Source organism: Neolamprologus multifasciatus, chromosome 18, assembly GCF_963576455.1.
Source record: "Neolamprologus multifasciatus chromosome 18, fNeoMul1.2, whole genome shotgun sequence".
NCBI classification, from domain to species: Eukaryota; Metazoa; Chordata; class Actinopteri; order Cichliformes; family Cichlidae; genus Neolamprologus; species Neolamprologus multifasciatus.
Window position 1 is genome coordinate 9,041,751 of NC_140456.1, and position 26,592 is coordinate 9,068,342.

Sequence of the window (26,592 nt, forward strand, 5' to 3'; positions counted from 1 at the left end):
TCATGTCACTAAAAAAATAGCCTCTATCTCTGCTGGTTCTGCTGTCAGATCAAGCCCCCTTTACTCTGCGTTGCTCCACCAGTTTATATAACTGGTATTCACCTCCTTATCAGACTGACCCTTGTTCCCACATGCCTTTTTAGCTTGCTTGGCACCATTTTGGCAGTGTAAATTGCAGACTTTAAAAGTGTTTTAGCTTTTCAAAATGTTCTCCTCCTCATTATGAGTCTATTATGGCCTCTGATGTGTACTTGCTGGTAAGACTGAAAAACACCAGGAATTAAATTCAAGTACCATTTAATAAAGATTGCATCGGGAAACATGCAGCCATTGCAAGAGAAGTCTGACAAAAATTGAAAGTACAATTTTTTGCATGAACATAGCAAACCTTTAGCTTTGTTATATTTTACTCATCTTGTCCATTCCATAGTGAGTTGTATACTATCTTAACAGTAGCGTAGAGGCTTTGACTAAGCACAGTCACATCTTATTAGTAGCAACAGAGTAGTTTTATTCAATACATTTTGTGAAGCTGCAGTAAAAATATATTTTTCTTTGGGTAAACCAAGTACGTGAGTGCGCATGCGTACAGAGCGGTAACCGCTCGCTTTGGGCTCCCGTAGTGAGTCATCTTCTCTCTGACAATCTTTGGCTGAGATACAACTTTTGGCGCCGAATATTCCAAGTTATTATTTTGCCCCTCTGCAGCGCGGGAGTTGGTGTCTTCGTGTGTGTGAATGTCGGAGTTTTCCTGCGATTTAAACGTTTGTTTTAACCGGGTATCAGGTGAAGGAAGAGTTTAAAGACAACATGCAGCGGAGCATCGCGTAAGTGCAAGCCAAAGTTTGCAGTTAGCTTGCTGGAAATTAGCGCTAGCTTAACGATGCTTGTGTCTGTGCACTAGAAGAGTTAGCTGTGTAATAAGTGGTGATCAGGCGGGGGGGTTAAGTGTGACTTAGAGGGGGTTACACTAAAAAAACAAACAAAAAACATGTGTGTTTCGGTGTTAATCGGACTACCTGTAAGCTAGCTTTAGCATGCTTTTATCTGCATCACCTATTTGGAAAATAGGGTAGTTTCATCTCCAGCACAGACACAGACGATATCATAGCTATATAAGTACACATGATCTTTAAAGGCAGGTTATTTTCCTACCTTATAGAGATCTTTTGAAGCGGCTGTGATCAGTGGAGCCACATTGCTGTAACACTAGATAGCAAAGATGGTAATCTGTGATTCGGCAAGTTTCTAATTAACAGGCAAACCTTTTTCTGTATTATTGTAAAAGTGCGGTCTTATTACCGATTTTTATTACACTTTAATGCACTAAATACAGACACGTGTTGGTATAAACATGTATCAAGCCAGTGAATGCTTGTGTGGTCTTTTTACAGATCCTTCTTTCAGCCCAAGAGCAAGGACATTCAGAAGAAAGCTGCAGAGGAGCCTGTGAAAAAGTGAGTTAAGACTTATCCAGAGTCTGCTGCCTGCAATCACTGTTAATTTAGCTTTGACACTAGGGTGTTTTAAATCTCTCAGAGCAATTGAATTAATCTAGACACAAATTATAGTTTGACTCCGCATGTAAGCATGCCTGGTCTGTATATAGTTCAGGCAAAGGATGTGTTACCTTATTTACCTAAAGCCTGAAACCTGGAAACAAAAGAGTTAAAAATCATGATCCTGGTGTCAGCTTTGATGTATATGTATGAAAATCCTGCACCTGTTTGTTTTCTTTAAGCTTTTAACATGCTCGTGCTGCTTCTGTGAGATCAGTTTAAAACCTCAGGTTTACCTTACATAGTAATTCTTTGGCCCAAAAAGTCCCATCTTATTCAAAGAATGAAGATTCAGACTTTGCATAACGTGATCACGGTGCAGTGTCAGTTAAAACTTCTGCATTGGCGGCTGCTGCTGTAAAACCTCGACTGTTTAAGCATTATACATTTTTGTTAAACCTTCAGAAAAACCCTTTTGTATATCTTTTCTAATTAGACTATTGTTGAATTCGTTTTACTGTTGTTATTTACACCGGTTTCTCTTTGTTTCTCATCTTAATTCAAGCCACAGCAGAGTGTCTTTGATTTTTAATAGAGGTGCAAATGCACACCTATGTCTGGCACTTGTACTGGGAAAAGGACTGCAGAGCAAAAGTAATAACTGTTAGTTTTTTTTTATTAATAGTTATTGTCTCAGATGTCTTGTTTTCATAATAGTTACATAGCCTGAACTTAGAAGAGTTAGCTTTTGTTTTAGTGGAGTTTAATGTACTCATTCGTAACATAGTCACTGCATCAAGGCCAATTTTGAACCCTTAAAACTTTTAATTGGGCTGCAAATTTCCTTATACTTGGACAAACAGGGCTATTTTAAGGAATAAACCACATAATAAAACTGTCATATTATCAGAAGGATGGAGATTTTTACTGCCTATAATACAGTTAAAATACCTGCATTTGTATTCAGGCAGAAGCATAAAGCGAGGTGGCTGATACGGCGCATACTGATACCATTTTCAAACATATTTTTGTGTTGAAAGCCCACCCACGCGTGGCGTATGTGCAGTTATCTTCGCTGCTGAGTGAAACTTTGTGTCCAGTAGCTCCTATCAAAAGATGAAGAGATGAGAACTTCAGTTTCTCATTTCCGAGCTGCTTTGGTGATAAAATGTTCATTATCTCTAGACTCTTTAATCTTTTAAGTACGTCTTAAAACTCACTTTAATTGACTTTCCTTTCTGTAATGATCGCCTCATCATTGCTTTGACCTCTTTTTACGAGTCTTACTTTGATTTTATAGGTTTTCTTTTTTATGATAGATTTTACTGTTGACTTGATCCTTTAAAAATGCCTAATATCGCACCTTGTGGGTCAACATTACCACGTGAATTAACCTTAAAGGGTTCTTTAAGGTTAATATACTGTTATATAATATATATATAACAGTATATAATATACTGTTAAAATGGTGGCTGTTTATATCAAATACAATTAGAGTTTTGAATAATAAAGTCAGCGTTCATGTAAGTAGTTCCTGTGAACCGGCTCTTTAAGCCTTCTGTTTGTGATGGGCGATCAAGTCTCCTGAAGGTGGCCTTTTTAAATATTGCGAGTTTAAAACAGTTTAAAACTTAACAAGTTTAAATGAATTTGTCAATATTATATGAAGGAACAATGGCTTTATGTCCTAAATATCTACAGAGAGAAGATATTTTAGCTCAAGTTGAACAAGGGCTGCACTGTACTTTTATGATATATATAGACATGCTGGCCTGTTTGGGTCAGTGATGGCATGTTCAGCTGTAAAGCACACTGACTAAAATAAACCCTGAATGACAAATTATTTTTCTTTGTTTGTTTTTTTTCAGTGTTTTCACATTAAAATGTAAATAAAAGTCCTTCATCAAACAAGCTGTTTGCACAGCTTCTCTCGCACAGCTGGTCCCCTCTCTCTTGGAAGCAGTTATTCCAGCAGCAGAGTCTTTATTAATTTTAAAGTTTTAATTGCTGATTATTTTATGCATATAGATTATCTCTAACTATAATAAATAAACTCTCTTTCTGTTTGTTTGTGAATTCTTTCTATACAAGCAGTAATTAAGTAACCAGACTTTGTACACAGATGCATCTTAGGACCCTAAAGGTTTCCATCTATATCATATCCTATGTTGTCATCATGATGTCTGGCAACCACCCACCAAAAATGCTTAATTTATCTATGACACTTTATAAAAGCATAATTTTAATTCTGTGATGGTGACATCTGATTTATCACAATACATATTATATCATGATGCTATGCAGGTTGCCTGGCAACCACCTAACAGTGGATTACAGTGACAGTAGAGCAGGGCATGCACCGTTTAATATAAAATTAATTTTGATTAAAAAAACAGATGTGTTAATGTAGATTCATTATTTATAAATAATAATAGGCTATATAATATGTTGACCTGTGAATCATGCAAAGCTACTCAAGTAAAAGCACAGAATAAAAGGTATTGAGATGGAAATAAGCCCAATAGGTCCCCTTTAATGCTTTATTTAAAATTTGTGATATCTGAAGTGTGTTTCTGTGGTTTATCTCCAGGTCTGTCAAGAGTCCACTGAAGGTGCAGAACGGTGTTCAGGAAGCAGATTCGCCCATCAAGAAGGTTGTGAAACGCTGCCGTCAAATCCTGGACAGCGATGATGACGAGGCGCCAGTCGTTAAAGAACAAGTTCCCAGCAAGGGACAAGGAGACAAAGAAGCTCCTGGTAAAACAGAAAAGGTAAAAGCGACATGTGGTTTTATAACTGGGACGTCAGAGTTCATTTAATCTGTTACATTCAACACATCAGCTGCAATTTGTGAGTGACGTTTTCACCAATAAAAGACTGACAGATTGATGGGCTGTCATGGTGCTAAAGAAAAAACGCAGGCATGCTTTGTGGAAACACTAAACAGTGTGTTACCCATCAAATGCTGAACGAGTGTAATGAAGACGCTCAGGGCTCCTGTAGGCATATCAGTGCCTATTGTTGGTTTGGTTATAGGGAAAAACAATGCTACACAAAGGCCTAGTAATTGTATGGTGAATCACAGTTTTGAATACATTTGTCAATAAGCCATGTAATGAAAAGACCTGATTATCAGCTTTGGCTGTCTTTCAGCCACCTGTTGTTTGATAAACACTTCTCTTAACCAGCCTGTTTATTTTGTTTGTTGTATGTCAGCAATTATTCACTATTTGTTGATTGAGGGAAGTGATTATGATGATACATGATGTTTGTCAGGCTGCCCTCACCTCACATCCCTTTCATATGGGTGTAATTATTAATTTTTGTGACAAGGTACTAATGTATCCACTCTTGCACTCTTGGCAGTGGATCAGCTCCCCCGCAGATAAATGCAGGGCAGCGACTAAGTATCACTTTCATCAGTAATTAATAATCCGATTTGTTATTAGTCTGTAAAATGGTAAATGAAGTGTCAAAATACCTTAAGTAATCTTGTGATGCCAAATTGTTTGTTTGCTTGATAATAACTTGGTAAATTAAATTACATTTTCTGCACTGTGCAGTATGGTATTGAACTACCGGTACTTATTTTTAGGGTACATGAACATTAGAAATAGCCTGCAATGTTGGAGAAACAGCAGGTTTTCTCAGTGGACCCTTCATGTGAACGCCACCTTTCCTTCTTAATTTGTAGTGATATGGTTTTATTTGAATCCAGATGTTTAACATCATTAGTTTGCTTGGTTTAAATGTAGTTTTTGCAGTTCCAGTTGGTCGATGCTTAATAATGATCCGGTTTGCCTTTCTACAGCTACCCCTTGCTGTGGCAGAAGCTGGCTGTTTGTGTTGCTCTTGGCTTTCTATTTTGACTTCTTCGCTCTTTCCAACTATTATTATATATTTTTTTATGTTGTTGAGGCCATTTGGTGGGAGATGTGACCAATTCAGTGAGCTGCTGGTGTCTTTATAAAGAAGGGAACCTTCAGCTGGGGAAGGGGGATCAAACTAGTTTAACAAATGATTTTTATTTTAATGTGATTGTTATGTTAAATTAAACACTGTTATTCACGTGTTTATGACTTTTTAACTGTTCAGACTCCTTTTTAAGACTTCTATTTTTGAGTTTTTATTGTGAGGGAAGTTGGTGGGAGACCAATTCAGTCAGTTTATCTCCAGACTTAAAAATTCCCTCCTCCGTGATGTAAACTAGTTTTAAAGCATATCTCCAGTACCATTGTTACTTATAATGGACAGTATTTATTCATGTAATTATTCATTTTTTTGCTGTTCTCAAATGAATTGATGTTCAGTATTGATCAGGTTTGCTTTTATCTCTTGCTCTTAGTTTTCGTTTTCACTGTCTGTGCTATAATTATATTTATTAAACATATCTCTCCTTTGAATGTAATACAGAACATTTCCATAAAATAATGAGTGGAAAATTTGAATCTCAACAAAAATCTCCATGTATTTCATTAACTTCAGCAACTATAGTATTTGCCTTTCTCTTATCTTTAATGACAGCAGCACTTAAGCCAAAAAAACTGATTACCTCAGCCTCGCTATCACCATTTCACAAGGACCTTATTGTCAAGTCAGGAGTGGTGCGTTGACAAAAAAATGCACAGAAAACGTCATGCATAAAGGGCCATCTGAGGCAATGGAAAGTCAAGTGACTGGACCTGCAAAGTAAATGGGACTCTGAAGTTAAACCATTAGCATTGAGACTAAAGGATAATACTATTGAAGCCAACAGGATGAGGAGGAGTTCAAATGAGTGCTGTAAATACATTTCTCTCACTTTTCTCCAACCTCTCTTTGTTCCTTTGCTCTATATCAAAGTGAAACTGAACCATACAGCTACAGCTGCCCTCAAATAGCACCAGTAAGCTTGATGTCAGTGTTGTGAGGAGAATCCCAGCTGATGGGTGCTTTGTGACAGCATGAAGCAAATTTTTCACTGAAGTTTTTCATCTATTTAAATTGCTGCAAACTCTGATTTCCTCTGTCAGCTTTACCTGGTATCTATTCACCTTGGTTCACCTCATTTCATAGAGTTTGTTTGAATGTAATGTACCCTATATAGACAAAGGTATTAGGTAGAGCAGGGCGATATGACCAAAAATATTTATCACGATATACATTTGAAAATTTGCGATAACGACATAACTGACGATATAATTGACACTAGACAAAATACTTTACAACTCCACAACTTTATTAGTGCAAAAAAACAAAAACCATCAATGTATTTTCACTTGGATCTTTCACTGTGTTTGTTGGTCTTTCTTTCTTAACCTACCCCAACCATTTCACCTTGTTTCCCCTTACAAGATGTGATTTAGAGACCCTTCCATCCTCTGAGACTATTGCTAGACGGCCTTCTCTTGACAGGACTGTTGCTGCAGGGAGTCTTGTGTTCTTTATTTAGCTAATTCTGTTATCTGTGACTTTGCTTCTCTGTTTCTCAGAGAACAAAGCCTCTCGTATTGATCTTCTCTCAGTGCGCTCACTTTTCCTCGGCCTGATCGTGCTTTGGATTCAGCTGATCCAGTTTCCACAGCGGTCCATGCTGCCCTCTTGCAAACCTTCACTCTAGTCTTGATTTGGAGCCCTTAGACCCTGTCTTGGATCAGAATAACCATTTTTACTTCTAAAACTTCTAATTCTCAAGCCTGCCTCCCATTATCACAGTGGTGTTTAAACCCCTTTTAGAGATTCACTTCTTACCATAAGTCTTGTGGCATGTAAACATGTTGGCTTCATGTCTAAATGAGCACCTGTGTTAATTTTTATGAGCTACTAGGTCAAAATATTCTTCATCATAAAGATTTACAAAGATGGGTCCTAAAAAATCTTGAAGGATTTAAGGATAATTTTAAAGCATAGGTTATTGGTTGCCAAAACGTAGTTCAAAAATGAGAAACTGCATGTCCTCATCAAATTACTTTATTTCACATTCAATAAACAATTTCAGCAATAAAAACTAAATAATACACAGTATTCGTATTCCTCAGCAGAACAGGCCACATTTTGGATGAGCCACACAAACAATCCACAGCGATCCAAATGATATTGTTGCAGACAGCTGGACAATTGTTGCTGTCACTTCCTTTTCATTTTCAGTAAAATCTGTGGATGATGGCGGCCATGCAAACAAACCATGATCTGCAGTCATTTTGCCTCTTCAAGCTGTTGTTCATGCCGCCTCTTGTCATAATGCTTACCATCACTCGTGCTTGTGTCTTTCAGAAGGATGATGCGTTTAAAGCTGTTCCCACCCCCCTGTCTCCACCATCGGACCCAGCCACGCCTGTAACCCCGACCACCCCTGCCACTCCAGCCACCTCTGATTCACCGGGGACCCCCAGCACTCCCAATTCCATCTCCCCCACTGGGATCGTCAAACGCAAGACTGGTCAGCATCTGAACAGATTTTTATTAACTTTGTCTTAATTAAGCTGTTTCAGAATTGTGCTTTTCAGCTCGTTTTCCAAACTTGCACCATTTTGAACTTTGACACCAGCAGAGGATTAATAGCGTTCCTGCCTCGAGCTGTTTTATTTGATTACTTGTTAGCAGGCGCCTAATGGCTCCAAATACTCATTATTTCACAATGAGGGAGAAAACAGGAAATTTATCTCGAACTGAATGCATAAGAAGTTTGTTCACCAGAAGCGGCGAAGTTCATTTTTCACTCTTTTCTTTCATTTGTCTTTCCACACTCTGGACTGCCTTAGATTGACAACCACAAGACTAGACCGTGATTGTGCTATCATTAATCATCATCTGCTGCACCACGAGTACACCCTCCTGGAGCCTATATCATTATTTTTCTGCACGTCTTTGCACTGTGATAATAATATTATTACTGCTATATTGTCTTAGCAGTGCATCATTTGTGCTGACTGGGAGTTAATCGAACCAGCAGAGCATGTCGTCCTATTATTGCAGCTGATTGTCAGTGTTTATTTGGGTGCTTTCTTGGGTTTGCAAGCTTTAGAAACTTTGGGCTTTTTTAAAAAAAACCCAGCATAAACATATGTAGTGATCATTATTTTATAGCCGCAGTTGGTACAAAGCAGCTTGAATGTTTCACATCTGCAAGATAAAACTGAAAGAGAGCTGCTGTTTCTTGTTTGTAAATTCTTAATCAGATGATGTGTGCAAATATCTGCATTTAAAACGAAACAGAATGGCCTAGTTATTTTTTATTTTTTTTTTACATGGCTCTTTGTAGTTGCTGTCTTTCCCATATAACACCAGATACGTTGGAGTTTGAACAGAGAATTTAAGCTGCTTAGAGTTTTCTAGCATTCCAGCTTTGTCTTCATTTGAGAAGCACCTCCTCTCCCACTTTGTTTCCTTCATCCTAGTTTTTGCAGCAGTAAAAGTGTCTCGTTCTCTTCTCTTCGTCCCGTTCTCTTTGTGTTTGATGACTGCAGTGTTTGCTTTCACCAGTGGTGCGTTGCCACAATAAGAGCCCCGCCACCATCACTGCTGGCGAAAACATCACATTAAAGTAACTCCCTAATTCGTCCAGAAATTGCATTCTTAATGTCCCGGGTTAATGCTTTCATTATAATATCCAGAAGAGAAACATCAGCACTGCTACCTGTGCTAGAACCCCTAACAAGGGCCAAAACAGAGGTGGATGTGTTACCAAAACTGAAATTGCCCTCGAGCACCACTGCTGCATAAAATTGCAGGGTAATTTACACTGGAACCGTAAGCTGCTGTGCTGCATAATATTCTTCAGGATGGAATTAGTGTTTTCATTAGCAAAGTATGTATCTATGATTCTCGCTCCCTTTTTTTCTCCTTCTTCTTCTTGCCCTACATCTGCAGCAAGAGAGCAGACTCGTCCTGTTTTCATCTCCTTATTCTCTTACTGTTTGATCTCGGCATGATTTCAGCTGGGATGCCTCACACTTTTTTTTCCTTTCTTTTTTAAAATCATGTTCTTTTAATGTAATGCCTGTCCTGATATGTGCAGCAAGGAAGATGTTCCCTAAGAGGAAGCTCAACGAGAGTGGGAGTGGCAGTGACAGTCAGAAAGAAGATGCAGAGGTCAAGGAGGAGCAGGGTCAGCAAAACAAACGGCCACGTGTGGAGACTAGTGTCAGCGGTGAAGGTATGCTTTCGCTTCTGCTGCGAGTCTGATAACCAAGTTTGGCTCCTGTACAGGTTTGGAAAGTCCACGTGGGAGGGGAAGTTGCACAGACACATCGGCTATAAGGGGGAAAAATCAGCATGCTATATTAACAAACTCACACCTTATCATTACTAAAATCCAGTTTTAGAAACTTTCAATTGCATCCTGACTAAACACATAAACAATACTTTTTGTTTAGCAGTGTCACAGTACCAAACAGCTTATTTTCTTGCTGTACATGGTCTCATCCACCCATTTATTTCCAGAAATTTTATGGCCGATTGGGTTGCAATAATAAAGAGCAACAACTTGGATAATTAATTAGTTATTAATCACCAGGCAAATGCTTTTCACTTCCAGCTCTGCAAATAAGTGTTTCCTCTTTATTGAATCATGAATTTGAAAGATTTGAAGTGAAAGATTGAACATTTTCATTGCTGTCTCTGCTGTCACAGGGCTCTGGTAAATTGCTGCATGTGTTTCGTTTCATCATGGCCTTTTTCTCTGAGCTTAACGATGAGTGGAGGAAAACAAAAAAATGTAGCCTAGTGAATCAAACAAAGTAATGTCTAGTTGTAGTCCTATAGATGTATGTTGTTCAGAGAATTATGGTACAGTGACGGACTGACAGATAATCTCAGACAATGCAGAAGTGTATTTCCTTTAGTTTTGACTTGTGGTTGAGGACAAAAGCGAGTCACACCCCACAGGATCCCACACGGTTTATGGATGTCCACTTCTATCCGGGCCAGCTAATGTTAGTTCATAACTTAATGCTCAATTCTCTTCTGCAAATAAAGGGCTAAAGAAAAATGGTGAAACGGCCTTTGTGCTAAAACTGGATTACATAACAGCGTATATGTTCATCTTTTATGTACAGACTACTGCGAGCATGTTAAACTCATTTTACAGCTCCACTAGTTGTAGTTTAACTACACATTTAATCCCTGAGATATCCCAGTATAACAAAAAGAAGTGCAATTTCAACTGTATGTGTCAGTTTTGAGAAATGCTTATGAAGCAAATGAAAGAAATCTGTCAGCACATCTCTTTGGATTCAAATAAATAAGAAATTAAGAAGATTATGTAAGAAATTAATATTTCAAATGACAGAAAATGTTTTGGTAGCTCATTGTCCAGACTGTCCCGTAATTATAAAACAGAAACTTTTTGTTAATTTACAGAAAATGTAGTTTTTTGTTCAACTGCGTAGTGACTTTACTATAGAAATGTATGTTTTTCAGATGATGAAAAAAAGGAACTTGTTGCCATTTAATTGTTAATTTATTACTTTACTTTATTACATAGATGTATTATGAATGACCATGAGGGAAGTCTTTATTAATAAAAAAATAAAAGTTGCAAAACTTTTGAAAATATAATTAAAAATAAAAAAATGATGTCCTCCTTTACCTTTCCTTATTCGGTGGGCCGATTCTGGCCCCTGAGCCTTATGTTTGACAGTCCTAATCTACTGTTATAGTGAAATGCAAATAGAGAGAAACACAACAAAAACAGCCTGAGATTCAAAGGATTGAGGATAAAGGGTAATGATTTCAGTCTGTTACTGCAACTGTAGGAGCTCTGCACTGTGATAAAGCAAAGTTCATTTTTACCATCTGTGAGATGCAAACTGAGAAATTCACCATCCACGGAGCCTGTTTGGCTTTGTTTAATCGGTTTGTCTAAGTTTTGACACAGACGCTCAATAAAGGCAGAATTATGAAGAAAATGGAGCAGCCCAAGAGTGTAGCAGCCTCCACCAAGGCTGAAAATTGACTCCAAAACGTGCATAAATTGATATTAGCCTGTGATATTTTCTTGAGAAGATGAAGGCTATTCAAACACGATGCAATGTCCAGTTTTGCCCTGTCTCACAATTATAAGCAGTCCTTCTCAATGGCCCTGAGTTCAGATCTAATTAATTCTTAGATGTGCTAAATCCAGCTTCTCACAAGATTTTTAAGCGAGTCTGTCCGTTATGTTTTTGAGTAGTCCTCCTAACACACGGGCAAACAAACTGAACCAATCACATCACCACCTGGACAGAGCTAAAAGGTTAGAAACCGTCTCAGAGCGGTTCACTCCACATGTGTTCTCACTACTTCAAATACTCTATTTGGTTTAGGTTAGGATGCTGCATTGGTAGAGCATCTTGTACTTTCTCAGTGTGAATACACATGTGGTCAGTCACACATCACATGCAGTTTAAATCTGGGAAATGGCAGGTTAAAGGCTCATATTGGACAACAGCTAAACAAGGTTAAAGCTGAAGTGTGTTTGAAAACCACTTTAGTGTGTTTGGGGGGGAAAAACAAAACAAAATTGACAGCAGCTCAGCTTGGTGCTCCCCCCCCCACTCTTTTTTTCCCCACAGACAGGGAAATGGCTCTCTTTCTCTTTCTAAAGTTGTCTAGTAAAGTACCAGCTGTGACTACTGGGTTTAGCGGTCCATTCCACCACTTACTTTAACGTTTGAATGAGAAAATTAAAGTTTCATGCTGCCCTCCATACCCAGCCAGTATCATAACCCCAGCTCTGACTGCTGGGAGTCGGTGCTACAAGTTTGTCAATAGTAATTTCTCTTAGCTGCCTTCCTCAGGTGAAAATGAAACCTCAGAAATATAACCTGCGCTTTTACTGAAGGAGGCTCTTACGTCTTCAAACATGGGCTCACAAAAAAAACTGGGTTGCCCTCAGTAAACCTGCTGGCATTTTTCTCTTCAATGACTCCACTCCCTTTCTGTCTTGCCCCTGTGTAGGTAACGCAGATGAACCCATGGAGGAGGACACAAAGGAAGAAAGGGGGGAAAAGGCAGTGACCGAGGCTAACAACCCAGGGGACGAGGAGGTGGAGAACAAGAGCAACGAGGAAGAAACTGTAGAAAAAGAGGAGCGGGTGGAGAAAAAGAACTCTGATGAGAAAGAGGAGAAAGCTGAGGAGGCGGAAAAGAAAAATGAAGCAAAGCCGAAGACAGATGATGATGATGAGAAAGGACCTGCCGTAGCCAAAACGGAGGTGGTTGAAAAGGACACGCGAGGCACAGAAGAGAGCCCGAAAAGTCAAACGGTGAAAAGGCAGAAAGAAGCAAAAGAGCAGAAAGATAAGGAGCCGACCAGGAAAGCCCCCATCAGCAGTTTCTTTGGTGAGAAGGAATTTGCATAGTTCTGTGCTTGCATAAAAAAACAGCATGTGAATGTACTGTGCTTTTATCAGTTTGCAGAACAAGGTAAAATAAGCCTCCACTTCAACCCCTACATCACCCTCACCTTGTCTTTTATTTATTTCCTTCGATAGCTCCCAGAAAAGCAGCAGTGAAGACGGAGAAGCCGGAGAAGAATGAGGGGGAAAAAAAGATGAGTCCAGAGAGGAAGAGGTCAGAGGAGGAGAGTAAAGACATGAAAGGGTAAGACAGTCGCAACAGGAGGTTACAGGTAGCTCAGGCTTGATAAGCTTGCCACCTTGCTTGCCTGTTTGTTATCTTGCTGGAACACTAAACTTATCCACATGTCGGCCTGTTCAGCTGAGCTTCACCCCTGACCCCTTCTTACTAAAGTGTAAACTGTACGTGCATGTGGGGAAAAGAAGAAGGATCAAAATTTAGTGACAAGGTGTAGAAGAGCAGACGGAGAGCAGCTCCTGAGAATTATTTCCATTATATTCTTCAGTGACTACCTAATCATTTTATTATGTTGATTGATTGTAGCTGCCAGAGAGGTTATATTTTATTGATTCAAAGTAGGCACTCACACTGCAAAGAAACACTGAATTCAGTTCCTTTATCAGTTTTGTAAAGATATAGTAAAATGCATGGTTACTTTGAGCTTTGAAAGAATAAATGTAGAAAAAAGATGGCTGTGAAGGCACAGCTGGGTGGGTGGATGAGAAATACTGTCTGCTTTTGAGCAGTCTCTATCAAGACTTGTAGCCAAAACAGGTGAAATGATGCTGTCGTTACATTTTGTTGGCGTTAACTAATAGTGATCTGCAGTAAATACGAAAAATCCAATAGTATATGACATCGATACCTTAAAAAGTGAATGAAACCAAGGTTATCTCTTGCACTCATCACTACAGCAATGTGCTTGTTTTGTTTAGGAATGTTCCTGATGATTAAGTGTCAATTAAGTGAGAGGAAAAAAAGGAAAAAAGCGATTGACTGGGTGATTATTCTAGTCCTAAAAATAACAAACAAATAAAAAGAGTAATAGGATTAGCAAAATAGATTAAAATCTGTCAGTGTATATTTATAAATGAGTGCGCTTTCTATTCTACAGATTTCTATTCAAGGCTCAGGAGGCGTGGATGAGTGGGCGGTATCAAGCTTTTTCTTTAAATATCTATAAATGTTTTATCTAAGTAGTTCCAATTATTTAAAACAGTTGCTGTCGTGTTGAGCCATTTTCAGTCTGTGAAAGGCTGACTTATATAAATTTGCTAGTGAATATTAACACCAGCACTGTTGTTTCATTACAGTACAGTTGTACCTTTTAGTCTACAGTTGAAAAACATGCTTAGGAGTGCACCACCTCTTCAATATTAAACAGGCTGTGTCATCAGGTTCTGCTGTCCTCTTTCCTCTTCCTTCCTGATTTAAAGAGACTCGCTCGTGTGGAGAGGAGGAGGGCCTGGCTGGTTGCAGCTACTTGGTCTCAACTATAATTATGCAGAGCTCTTCAGTGTAGAGAACACAAGTGTTGGGGGTGAAGAGGGGAGCAGATTTTGTTGCACACACGGATAACGAACACTATCATCATCATCGCAAATAAACTGTAGTCCAGAGTCTGTTAGTCAGCTGCGACGTGTGTGTGTGTGTGTGTGTGTGTGTGTGTGTGTGTGTGTGCCCCTCCTTCATGTAAACAGACAGTGATACACAGTGCAAAAGAGAAGCAAAACTCATCATTGAGACTGGGCTTAAATGGGGTTCCTAATGCAGTGTGTGCTCTGCATTATTTAACGTAATTTCTTCCTGATGTTCCATTACCAGAACTATAACTGTTCTCCAGCAGTGACTGCCTTCTTATTTTCTGTCTATTCCTCTTGTTTTTATATATTCCTTGTGATTCTATATATATTTCTTCTGTTTATTTATTACTGCTGTCTTACTATTTATATTTTATACCTGGAGTGGAGCACCCATAATGTCGTTGTACATGTACAATGACAATAAAGGGCCGTTCTATTCTATCCTACAAAGAATGTGATTTATTAGCCAGCAATACTCCATGCGTCCTTACCAAAGCCCATAAAGCTGCTGAGCAGTCAGTAAGGTGGACTCAAAGCAGCCTTTTGCATTTCTGACTCGATACTGATGCCTTTGATTTCGGGATCTGCCCATTCTGATTTCTGATCCAGTGTCAGTGTTGAATAATAAGCACTGTCAGGAGTTAAGAGAGCAGAAATCTTTCTTTATGTGTAAAACAGCATCAGGCGAGACTGGAACATTGTTTTCTTATTTTTGTGAAATGAAATGTGACAAATAAACATACCCAAGATACATATTTACCAAACCGCTATCTTGTATAGTGTAATAATACATGACAACAGGACCAACGCAGGCGTTAGTTAAATTTATTTGCCTTTGTTTTATTTCAGCTCGGTGTGAGAGTCATTAGGCTGCTCCATACTGCTATTATTTACAACTTTTACAGTTGTGCTAATTTCTCCTTTTCCTGCACCACCTACAACGAGCAAACACCGTATATGATGATTGTTGTATTCTCAGCTCAGGCATGCACTCCGTGCTGCTGGAAACCAATCGGTTTCTCTTTATTATGATTGCTTTTGCAATTATTCAGTCTCCCTTACAGGAAGCAATGCATTTACCACATGTAAATAAGCCAGCTTTGTCATTTTGAGGTCATGTTAACTATTCTGGATCCAAACTATTTTTGGCTGTGGAAAGCAGGGAATGCATTTTTCATCTTCCTAACTATTTATTTTTTATCACTACCTTGTGTGTGACACTCTGGGAATGACAGGTTTTGCACACAAAAGAAAGTTCACAGCGTTAGTTTATCTCTGTGTAATGAATTCAGACAATGATATTTTGTTTGAGGAACAGAAACTCAACATCTTGTATGTTACTGCAGTAAAAGAGAGACTGTTTAAACTTGTAAACCATCCCAGTATTTTGTTTTTTGGAAGCAATAACTGCTGACAATGGAAACACTTTTCTGTTTAATGTGCAGAACTTTTTCTGTTTTTTTTTTTAAATATCTACTTGCACGTTCAGTTCGGATAAACTTTGCAATAGTTCAGCTTCTTTCTTTGTGAGCTAACCAGAAACACAACTAGAATATCTTCCAAAATATTCTTCACATTTTTAAAGTGATTCATTGTTATGATAATTGTGTGCGTGACTCTCTGCCTACAAAGGAATCTGAGTTGGCACCAGTCACTGCAACAGCTGTTGTCATCATTTAGTTGGACACAAATTTGCTCTTTCGTTTTATCTTTTAAAATTTGTGTTATTTCCTCAGTGAGGCAACCTCAGGACAAACAGACTATGATCCGTCGAGACCAAACTATCATCCCGTGGACAACGCTTGTTGGAAACGGGGCCAGAAGTAAGTCACCTATCTGCTGCAAAAATAGGAAGCCAAATTCTCTGATTGAATGTCTTGATTGAAATTCAAATGCATCTTTAACTGTTTCCATCAGTTACTGGCACCTCTCAGACATATTTTATCACTGCTTCTGTATACTGCTTTTCCCTGTTTCCAAATGTCTCCAAAATAATATAATTTCTTCACAGGGTGGATAGCCTCTTTATCCACCCACCAAATCCAGTCGCTTGGACATCAGACATTAAAATATAAAGAAGAAAGACAGAAGGAGGAGGGGAGCACGTGGGATGATCAACTAGCTTTGCATAAGGAAATTTTATGTGAAGGATCATTGGAAAAACAGCCGTTATTTTAACTAGGCAGCTGCCTATTTTTTCCCTTTACTGGAGAATTTGTGTAATCCTAAAGTAAATACGGAAATCACAGCCTGCCTATGTGCCTAGACCTATTTAAACAAGATGCCCTGAGATTGATTATCATGAATTATGCCAAGCAGGGTAATAATAAAGCTTGGGAGTGCAATGTGGACAGGAACTATAGTCGAACGCCAACCTGTCTCTTTCTCTGCTGATTATTTGCTTTTACTCTCCACTTCTGGCTGTCAAATAAAAGACAAAGCTAATCTACTCACTAAACAGGCAAGATTTGGGATGCAATGTTTTCACTCAACAGCGATTAGAGTCATCACACTGTTGGTGGGGTTGTTTTATTTTTTCTCCCTTCTTCCCTCTGAGCCAAACTGAAGTGAACACCAGCCTGTTTGTTTTTCTGTGAAGATCTGCGAGTTATTTATAAGGGGAAAAAACTGAAGGAATGAAAACCTTCAGGCCAGGGAAGTGCTCTGACTTAGTAATGGGTAATCACAGGGAAATCATGGAATTTTATATCAAGGTCACGCTGTAAGGCATGCTGCTTATGTGCTCGGCTTATTCTCAGGTTGACTGCTGTACAGATTGTTTTAACCTGCTTTAAGCCGTGTGCAGGTAAAGTCTGCTGCTTCTTAAAGCTAAATATCAGCCTCTGAATTAAATTGTTCTTTTCTGAAATTGAATAAACAGTTTGAATGTCAGAGCTTCGTGGTAAGGATTAAAAACACATTAGGATATAGTAGCTTTATATCCAGAATATATGCAAAAAATTATAAAGATTAAAATATATATATATATATATATATATATATATATATATATAAAAAAATTGCACTTCCCACCATATTTCTCTGTCAAACTAATTGTAACGACACACTTTTCTCCACATGGCGTTGTCACCTTCGCCCTCCTTGCTGTCATTTTTGTGCGGTTTTTGATAACCTTGAATCAAAGCTTATTCTACTGTGGCATTAATTGCTAGTCGCTCTGAATAGCCGAGTCAGCTCAGCGCCGCGAGGGTGAAAATCTGTCCGTGTTGATGCTTTGCCTGCTAACTATGTGTTCATCACTCTCCAGAGTGCCCTACTTGGCAGTGGCTCGCACCTTTGAGAGGATTGAAGAGGACTCTGGCAGGTAAGTTTCCCAATGGGGGAAATTTTTCTTTTAAATGCCAGAATGAGTTGAACATCATTAGTAAGAAAATGATTGCAAGTCTTGCAAAGCACACACACGTGCTACTGAGTTTCTTTTTCTTCATAAAATTACCATTCAGGTTCAGCTGGGAATTTCTGGAACTAAATTAGTTAAGTGCTCGCCAGTCAGGAAAAGTGAGAAAATTTGAATAATTCACTGGTTGTGTTGGGAACATGAAGAAATTTTAAAATGGGTCACCTTCTAGGATTGCTCAAATATATTGTAATGTGGAGTTATTATGCTCTCATCCAGCTGCATATTTTTATTCTTATGTTTTACTAAAGTAGTTAAAATAATCCTTATTTGCCTCATAACGAGCTGCGGTGCTGCTCCTCAGTTTGCGCCGTCTAAAACAATCATTTTAGCCCCTCTCTTAAAGGCCACCCTTCATTTAAGCCTCGTTTCTTTTAATTGGCTGATTCTTGTAAACAGAAGGTTTGAACAGCAGGTTAGCAGCTTATGTGCTCATGCCTGATGTGAGCATATTGGCCGTCATACAAGAGTGGGGAAAAAAACAGTCTCAGCTTTTAGACGTCAGGCTGCTCAGAGGGGTGGTCGCGTTTAATATTAAAGCCAGTATTGTAACTATACCTGACAGAATATAAGTCTACGTTTCCCCACCTTAGTTTCCATCTTTTGTTTTGTAAACCTGGGTTGGTGTAAACCAGCAAAAAAAAAAAACCCAACAAGAAATTGCATGTTATTTTTAGAAACCCTACATTTTAAATAATGATTTGTAACCTTTGTATCTTGCTGCTAGTTGAAAACATCTTTATCTTTAAAGGATATTGAATGACAAATCTCCTTGCAATGACATGTTATTATCTGAAACTGATGTATAGTGTTTCATAAGTGAACTCTTCATCTGCCTCCCAAGCCCCTATTTCTGATTAAAACCTCCAGACTAATCTCATTTCCCACCTACCAGTATTTACGGGATGGCCTTAAAATTCGTTTAACTCGTCTTCCCTGTCTAAAAGCAATCCTGTTGTCATTTCCTAGGCTGAGAAACATCGAGACACTGTCAAACCTGTTTCGCTCTGTGCTGCTGCTCTCCCCAGGTAAATGCTATTTTATCTGTGCCATAATGCATGCTGATGTACCTATACAGGCAGCTGGCTGCCAGCCGCTCTATCAAGGAGATGATGTTGACGCCAGGTTGCACACAAAAGTGGGAGGACGTCGGGCGATGTGTGTATGAGAATGTGGGAATCTGATGGTGTTTGTGTTTGTTGTTCTACCTGTGTTTCATTGTGAATATAATAGTGTTTGTGTCAGGCCTCAGCAATACAGTCATACAGCAATACAAAAGCTGCAGGCATTAAATGAGCTGAGGTAGCTAATTAGCCTACTGTTATGCTGACCACTTTTGTCCAAATAGAAACAATTCAATGAGCTCGGATGGGGAAAAGTTTGCGATTACATGTAATCTTTTTGTGACACTATAGCAATTAAATGCCGTAGGTTGGTGAAAATCACAAATTTGTTGCTGTCTGTGTACAAATAAATTTATATTTAGAGTCCACCCAGCGCCTCAGAAATTTAAAGCAAAAATTCAGAAATTCCTCATCACATAGAGATGCTTTAAGAATGTAGGGATATAACCAGCGTACAACTAGTTGGCAACCAGTTGAGTCAAGCTCCTTACTGAAGGAGTTGGGCTGACTGGCGCAAGCTCAGATTCATTGGAATATATTGGCAATTTATCTGCATTTATAAATTGGGATCGCAGTTATTTGTCTGTTAGTGATTGCCGTCAATCTGTGTCGGACTACAGTTGTTTGGAAACAGGTGGCCTCTGACCAGGCAACTTGTGCAAGCAATTGCAATTGAAAGTGGTTTGCTAGAAGTTAGTCACTGCAACTATTAGGAATTGGTTAAATTTAAACTGAAAGAGAGAGATTCGCATAGATAAATAGAGAGAGAGAGAAATATAGATAGATATAGAAATATGAATAGATAGATACATAGATATTTTTACTTTAGTGTGACTGAGCCATTAGTGGCTATGGTAGGCGTAATTAGTCATACTTGTATGCCAAGGTTTTATTGGCTATGAATGAGCCTTTATGATTACATAAAGTAAAAGCAGTGAGTCTCTGCACTTTCCTCTTATTTTTGACCATTTGGTAAACAAGAAATTCCTGTATGCTGAAAAAACCTGTTAAATGTGATTCAGTGCTCTCTCAGTGGTGCAGCCTGAAAGCATGTCTCTCTCTTTTCTCTCATCCATTATGTGTGTGTAGATCTAGATCTGCAGTATGTAGCTCTGCTGTTGTGTCTGTCCCAAAAAAGTAGGGTTACAACTGGTGGAGTGTACTATATTAACCCCTTAAGCCCAAAGCTGTTGTTTGAAACTTCTACCTGGAATTTTTATCCTTTTTTTGCCAAATTAAATCAGTAAAAGCCAAAAAGATATTAAAAAATTCATGACTTTTGGCCTTTGTGGGCGAAACACATTTCAGAGAACTTTGGCTTGTTCTGTCAAGAATGACTTAAAAAACTCTTAATATTGACAGATTTTCTGCCACATAATGTATACTGTAAATAAGAGAATTTAAAAAAAGCAAAACAATTACACATATCAGTGATGCTAATATTACTAAAAACTTTCAGCTGCAATTCTACCAAGTTTGATGCCCGATAAATGAACCACAAGAAATTCTACATCCAGTCTAGTCATGCCAGTAGTTGGTGGAAACTCCATCCAGGGAATTTGTCATACTTGCCAACCCTTAAAAAATAAAAAAAGATACCTGATACATTTTTATAACAAATCCAACCAGCACCCAGAACAGGGGACTCTGGGGAGGAAGGAAAGATTGCTGGTTGAAGCCAAAGCTGCCACAGTCAACAACTTTTCTGGTGGAAACCCCTTAGTCTTGTGTTGCCTATCTGTATGTATTTGAATGTGATTTTGTGGGTGTTCATTTGTGCGTCAAGAGTTTTGAGTGCCCACACTTGTGCCGCCTGCTGTTGTCTCAGAGTGTGGTTGTGTATTTGAGTCGCTGCTTGAGTGTGTCTATCCATGTGCCTGAGTTTGCGTGTCTGTATGTGGGTTTACTGTGCCGTTTTTGGTGGTATCTGTTTTTATTTGTGTGTATGTGCTTCTCTTTGCAGACTTGTCTGGAGGTGTGTGTGTGCGCTGCTGTGTTTGGAGTATAATAAAGCCTTCATATGTGTTCTCCTTCCTAGATGACCTGCTCTGCTGCGTGTATCTGTGTCTGAACCAACTCGGTCCTGCCTATCTAGGGATGGAGCTTGGTGTTGGCGAGACTGTGCTGATGAAAGCTGTTGCTCAAGCCACTGGTAATAAGCGCACACACACGAACATGTGGAAGCACTCTGCTGCACCCAAACACTTGCTTGTGCATTCCCAGCCTAACTGCTGATGCCACCCTTTTCTGAAGCTCATCAGCCAGCGAGGCTGCTGCTATTTACCGTTTCACTCTTGTTTCCAGGGCGACAATTGGACAAAATCAAAGCAGAGGCACAGGAGAAAGGAGATTTGGGCCTAGTGGCCGAGAGCTCCCGTAGCAACCAGCGCATGATGTTTCAGCCGGCCAGTCTGACAGCAGGGGGCGTGTTCAGGAAATTGAAGGAAATTGCCAGCATGAGTGGGAACTCGGTGAGCCACAGAATAACATTTTCATTAGAGGAGAGCAGTCTTGGGAAAATATTATTTTCGCTCTATTTGCCTCTCAGTATTGAGGTCATGGACGGGAAAAAAGGAAGGAAATGTTAATGTGACATATCGAATGTTAATGTGTGTATCGAACAAGAAATTAATAGTTTATTTGTCTGGTTCAGAGGGGCAAGGTTAATTTTCCACATTTTGAATAAGTTGTTACCTGCCTTGATTCTCTTGTCCAATTAGTTGCTTTTCCCTTCATGGTTGCTGCTGGGTCATTTTTTATTTTTATTTTTTTCCTCTGTATTGAACATGGAGTTTGTACTCGCTGGTGACCTCAGTCTTTTTGCATTCTGTCTCTTCTCGCTCTTCTTCTGTGAATCTCAATTTCCTCCCGCCTGCCTCAGGCCATGAATAAGAAAATCGACATCATCAAAGGCCTCTTTGTGGCATGCCGCTTTTCAGAGGCCCGCTACATAGTCAGGTAAAATAAGACTCTCTCTCACACACATGCACACACAGCCTTGGCTGCACGTGTGACCACAGGCATACATGGGCGTCTGCACATTTATAGACGCAGAAATGCATAATAACTCCATAACCCTCTGTGTACATGTATATAAAAGATGAATGTAGCCTTGGAGTCTGAAAAATACTGCAGAAGTAGAAATCTTTTAGACCTGCATTCTTTCTAATGGTTGCAAAAAGGAGCTTTTAGCAATATTGCCCTAATTCTCTCTCAATCACTAGATCCTATCTACAGTAAAGCAGAGTGTGACTGTATGGTTATGGCAGAAAACCATCACAATCAACGTCCATTAGTGTTATTATTAAGTGAAATCTTGGATTATTTAACTTGATTATTCATAAAGAAGAATTTTCCTTTAACATTACATCCTTTAGTATTATAACTGAATATAATGCACATAGGAAAAATAAATGGGGGCTTGGGAACTTCCCTCTTGCAATGTCTTTATGTGCAGACAGTAAAAAGAGGAGTAGGGGTGGGAGGACTTGATAGCACAGTTAGGGCAAAGGTGAGTAGGCAATCAAGTGACCTCTTAGCGGTGTGCTGCCAAAAGCCAACCGGGTGAGAAACCTGCCACTGGTTCACCTACAGAAAGATTCTTCTAGATGGAGCTTGTTGACCAACGCGTTTCTTGATCCAGGTGAACAGACAAAATTGTAACTGCCTTTTTTTTTTTTGATAATTTGAAATAATTAAGTTTGCATTACGTCTGGCTTTCTCAGTCAGGTTCACTGCTAACTCCTGAGGTCTGGTTAAAATAGAAAAAGGGGGAAAAACTCAAGTCAAGGCTGCATCCTTTATATTTTATTATAATTATTATTATTATATTTTATTATTATGTTTTATTTTCAATCTCTGTTTGCAGGTGTTGTTCAAGGTGCAAATAACTGACTTGACTTGCAAATAGGTGTGTCTTCTGACTGCTGTTGAACTTTTGGTTGTGATGGACAGGTCTCTGGCTGGAAAGCTGAGGATTGGTCTTGCTGAGCAAAGTGTGCTCTCTGCACTGAGCCAAGCTGTCTGCCTGACCCCACCTGGACAAGGTAATTTTAAAGGAAAAGTTCTTTTTTTTGTTGTTTTTTTTTTAAAACAGCAGCCAGGTTTCCATAAGTATATGAAAGAAGAAGAAAGAAAGCTTTTTTCTGTTTCAGTCATTCGTGCTGTGAGCACTCACCATGAAAAGATCCTTTCCTAGTGAACTTTTGGTTTAAGTGGCTGCCAAATCTTGTACAGACTTTTCAAAATCAGAACTTCTTTTACTCCGTCTCTGCATCTCACCTGAATCCAGCTGTTTTACAGTCAGTGTGGTGGTGGCTTGAAATCTCTTGCATACTCTGACATTTTACAATTCAGTGCCTTACCTCCCTCTGTCCTTCCCTTACTTCCCTCTATTGACACTTAATAAAAAATTAAAGACATCCATGTTTCACTTTCGTTCTGGCTTATGCTAATATTTGGCATAAAATTTTAATTTTATTTAATTTTACTAATTGGTCATATGAGTTTTTCAAATCCTATTTTTTTTTTCTTGCTCTGTTGCACATATTCAAAGGTTTCTTGCCCTATGATGTGTACAGAGCTTTGGTTAACTGGTTGTTTTAATTTATAAACGAATTTGTTACATAGCCGAGTACCTTCTGATGTAAATCATCACTCTGTGCGTTACACCAAACTCAAGAAAAGGAGAGAAGGGAGGTTAACAGTGAAAGGACTAAATATTGAAATGATTTCTACTTGAATTGCGAAACCAAACGAGTTTACTGTGCCACACTGTTGGGGCTAATAGAATCCCGATTGCCAGTCCTTGTCAGATTGTTCAGTATCAAGCTGCAGGCTTTTCAGTTTGTGCAGCAAATGATTCGGGAGTTGTTGCATTGCTACTAAACTAGGGGGGAAAAAGAATAAGATATGAAGTATGTCATCCCTCTGTGCCTTACTTGCATTTTGAAAGCTTTAGGCATAGTTCATAATAAACTTCTCTGCACTGAAAAAACAAAACAAAACACAGATTGGGAGGTGGAGGAGGAGATTATGGATGGATCAAAGCACAATCAAATTGGTAGATGTGTCTTACACTGTGATCAAGTACATGTTTCCACCAACGATAAGCTGTTGTTGAGCCATTTCTTCTCCCGTCCCTTTCAAGAACCAGCCAACATTTCGGCAGATTTGGGAACCAGTCGTTAAATAGCATTATGCAGCAGAACTTGAGTGATTTTAGTGGGAAGAAGATCACGGCAGGCGGATTCTGGGGGTTGAATCTGCAAATCATTTGATATTTTTGTTGTGGTAGCTTCTTAAAGCCACTGATGTACACAATTCCAACTTTTGGCCCGGTAGTTTTGGGAATTTGCAAAAGGGCTTAGTTCTGATTGTTTGAGTCTCATGCAAACTTCAGATCAATGTATATTTCAAATTCATATATTTTCTCACACGGTGAACTTTGCATACTTGAAATGGTTAAAATCATTAGATTTCTGGTGGTACGATCCAATTATTCTTTGTAAAAGTTGAATCTGAATCCTAACTTGGAGGTGACAACGATGGAGGAGGAGGTGGAGTGTTAGAGCAAGTAATGATGTGCTTTATTTTTAGGCTAGTCATTAAATCAGCGTTAAAATAGTCTTTACATGAATTAGAGCAGTCATAGATCAGCTTCAGCTTGAAAGAGCAGTGTACATCATCTGTGGATTTGATATATTTAACACGTTTTCTGACCTGATCTGTTGCTAAATTCATCTCTTTACGAAGAAAGTTTTGACTGCCTCGCTTTACCACCTACTTTCAGCACTCTTACTAACACTAGACTTATTAAAATGAGTTGCTTAGTCACGGCTGGAGGTGTGCTTTAATAAGAGTCAATTAGACCAGAGGCTCATAGGGGAAATTTGCATTGATCTGTGGCCTGGTCTGGAAATGTTTTTCTTAACATTTTTATTTATTTATTTCGCCATTATTTAATCAGGCAGGTCAACTCAGAGCAAATTATTTGTTGGGCTGAAGAGGATCATGGTGATGAATAATTTAACTTAATAAATTATTATTCAGTCATAGTTTAAATGTATCATAATTATTAATTTTAAACTGGGAAACAATATAATTAATTTGGACTTCACAGTGGGAATTAAATCCAGTCTTCACTGTTCATTGTTGAGCTAAATAAATAAATAAATGAATAAAAGTGAAGTGCAGCAATACTCAAGTAATTGCTGCAAGTCTTGTATATTTCCTGGCCTTTGAAGTGCTTCTGAACTCTCATCCAACAAATGTTAGGTCATACAAATGTTCAAACACTTGCAAAGATCTGTTTGAAATGCATTTTTACCCCCCCCCCCTCCCCCCCTCTTTCCTTATAGGTTTTCCTCCCGCTGTGATCGACGCAGGGAAGGGAATGAGTGCTGAGAGCAGGCGGGCGTGGATTGAAGAGAAGAGTCTCATTCTCAAACAGACTTACTGGTAACTGAAGCCTCAACAAACACCCTTGTTTCAATTTGCACTCTCTCCTCGGCACCACCTCAATGCCTCATCGCCCCCTTTAAGTCCCGTCCCTCATTCTCCCTCACATTTCTTTTTTGAACATATTGATTTTTTTCTTCTCTTTTTTTTTGGGAGGTGAGGTGAGGTGGGGGATTCTTTCCAATCACCCTGTCTCATGTCTAACTCGCTGCCCTGCTCTCTCCCATACAGCGAGATGCCCAATTACGACGTTCTGATCCCCGTTTTGCTAAAAGAGGGCATAGACCAGCTGCCCAATCACTGCAAGCTCACTCCAGGTAAGCAACCAGTCAAGAGGCAGAAAGGTTGTAAGATCCAAAGCAGTGATTGGTGTGTGTTTATTGATCCATTCAGTGGAGGTGAGTCAGTTATTTTAGTTAAGTCATTTATCACAGAAAGATAGAAGATACCCTAAACTAAGGATTAGGTCCCAATTATACTCTTGTCAGGCTATTTGTGATAAGGAGACTTGGCACCAACGTAGGAAATTAATACAAGCCACCATCTGAACGATACTAAATTGGGAAACTAAATTGGCCGTTGTTGGTCAGTTAGAGCAATCTAGCTGCTATTTTGGCAGGTAAATAATTGTTCTTCAGGGGCCTGTATTGTTCTGAAATGTGAGATAGTTAAAGGAGCTGGTGAGTGTTTGCATAACACCAGCCAATTTGGACAAAATGTTGCAGCCCTTTCATATTGGGCTTCTTGCTCTGTAAGCTGCAATTAAAGGAATTTGTTTGGTATATTTTCATTATATCATGCTATGTCTGCTGCTTTTGAAGCTTAACTTAGCAGCACACCCCAAGGGAATGTGAGTCAGAACGTTAATATTGAGGCCAAATGGGAGTACAAACAAACTAATTTCGACTGTGGTTTTGTCACAGAAACAGTTGTGGGTGTGATGCTGATGTGTCATGTGGGAATGTGTTGTTGAAGCCAGTTTCACATTTTCTTGGTTTGTTTTATTTAAATTTTTTGTTGCAAAAGGATACGAGATTCTTGGAACCTGAAGCTCTGTTTGCACTAGCCCTCCTGGCGTTAGTTTTTCTCTACACAAGAACCAGAAAAAATGGCAAATGAATGGAAACTTAATTTGCCATTCTTCGTCTGGTTGTTTTTAGCCGTTTTTTAGCCGTTTACTTACTCCAGTT

The 26,592-nt window shown here is 39.0% G+C and overlaps 1 protein-coding gene across 1 annotated transcript in view; it reads left to right on the plus strand.

Annotated features, from left to right (window-relative positions):
• The first annotated feature begins 618 nt into the window (after positions 1 to 618).
• Positions 619 to 26,592, plus strand: part of lig1 (ligase I, DNA, ATP-dependent) — a 70,979-nt gene continuing 45,005 nt past the window's right edge. Inside the window, exons 1-16 of the mRNA XM_085141476.1 lie at positions 619 to 827; positions 1,395 to 1,457; positions 4,090 to 4,270; positions 7,752 to 7,917; positions 9,496 to 9,633; positions 12,417 to 12,800; positions 12,953 to 13,061; positions 16,138 to 16,224; positions 17,670 to 17,726; positions 18,789 to 18,847; positions 20,982 to 21,095; positions 21,248 to 21,414; positions 21,825 to 21,901; positions 22,898 to 22,989; positions 25,303 to 25,402; positions 25,634 to 25,719. Coding sequence (XP_084997602.1) covers positions 811 to 827; positions 1,395 to 1,457; positions 4,090 to 4,270; positions 7,752 to 7,917; positions 9,496 to 9,633; positions 12,417 to 12,800; positions 12,953 to 13,061; positions 16,138 to 16,224; positions 17,670 to 17,726; positions 18,789 to 18,847; positions 20,982 to 21,095; positions 21,248 to 21,414; positions 21,825 to 21,901; positions 22,898 to 22,989; positions 25,303 to 25,402; positions 25,634 to 25,719 — 1,897 coding nt within the window. The 5' untranslated portion in view covers positions 619 to 810. The remainder of the gene's footprint in view (positions 828 to 1,394; positions 1,458 to 4,089; positions 4,271 to 7,751; positions 7,918 to 9,495; positions 9,634 to 12,416; positions 12,801 to 12,952; positions 13,062 to 16,137; positions 16,225 to 17,669; positions 17,727 to 18,788; positions 18,848 to 20,981; positions 21,096 to 21,247; positions 21,415 to 21,824; positions 21,902 to 22,897; positions 22,990 to 25,302; positions 25,403 to 25,633; positions 25,720 to 26,592) is intronic.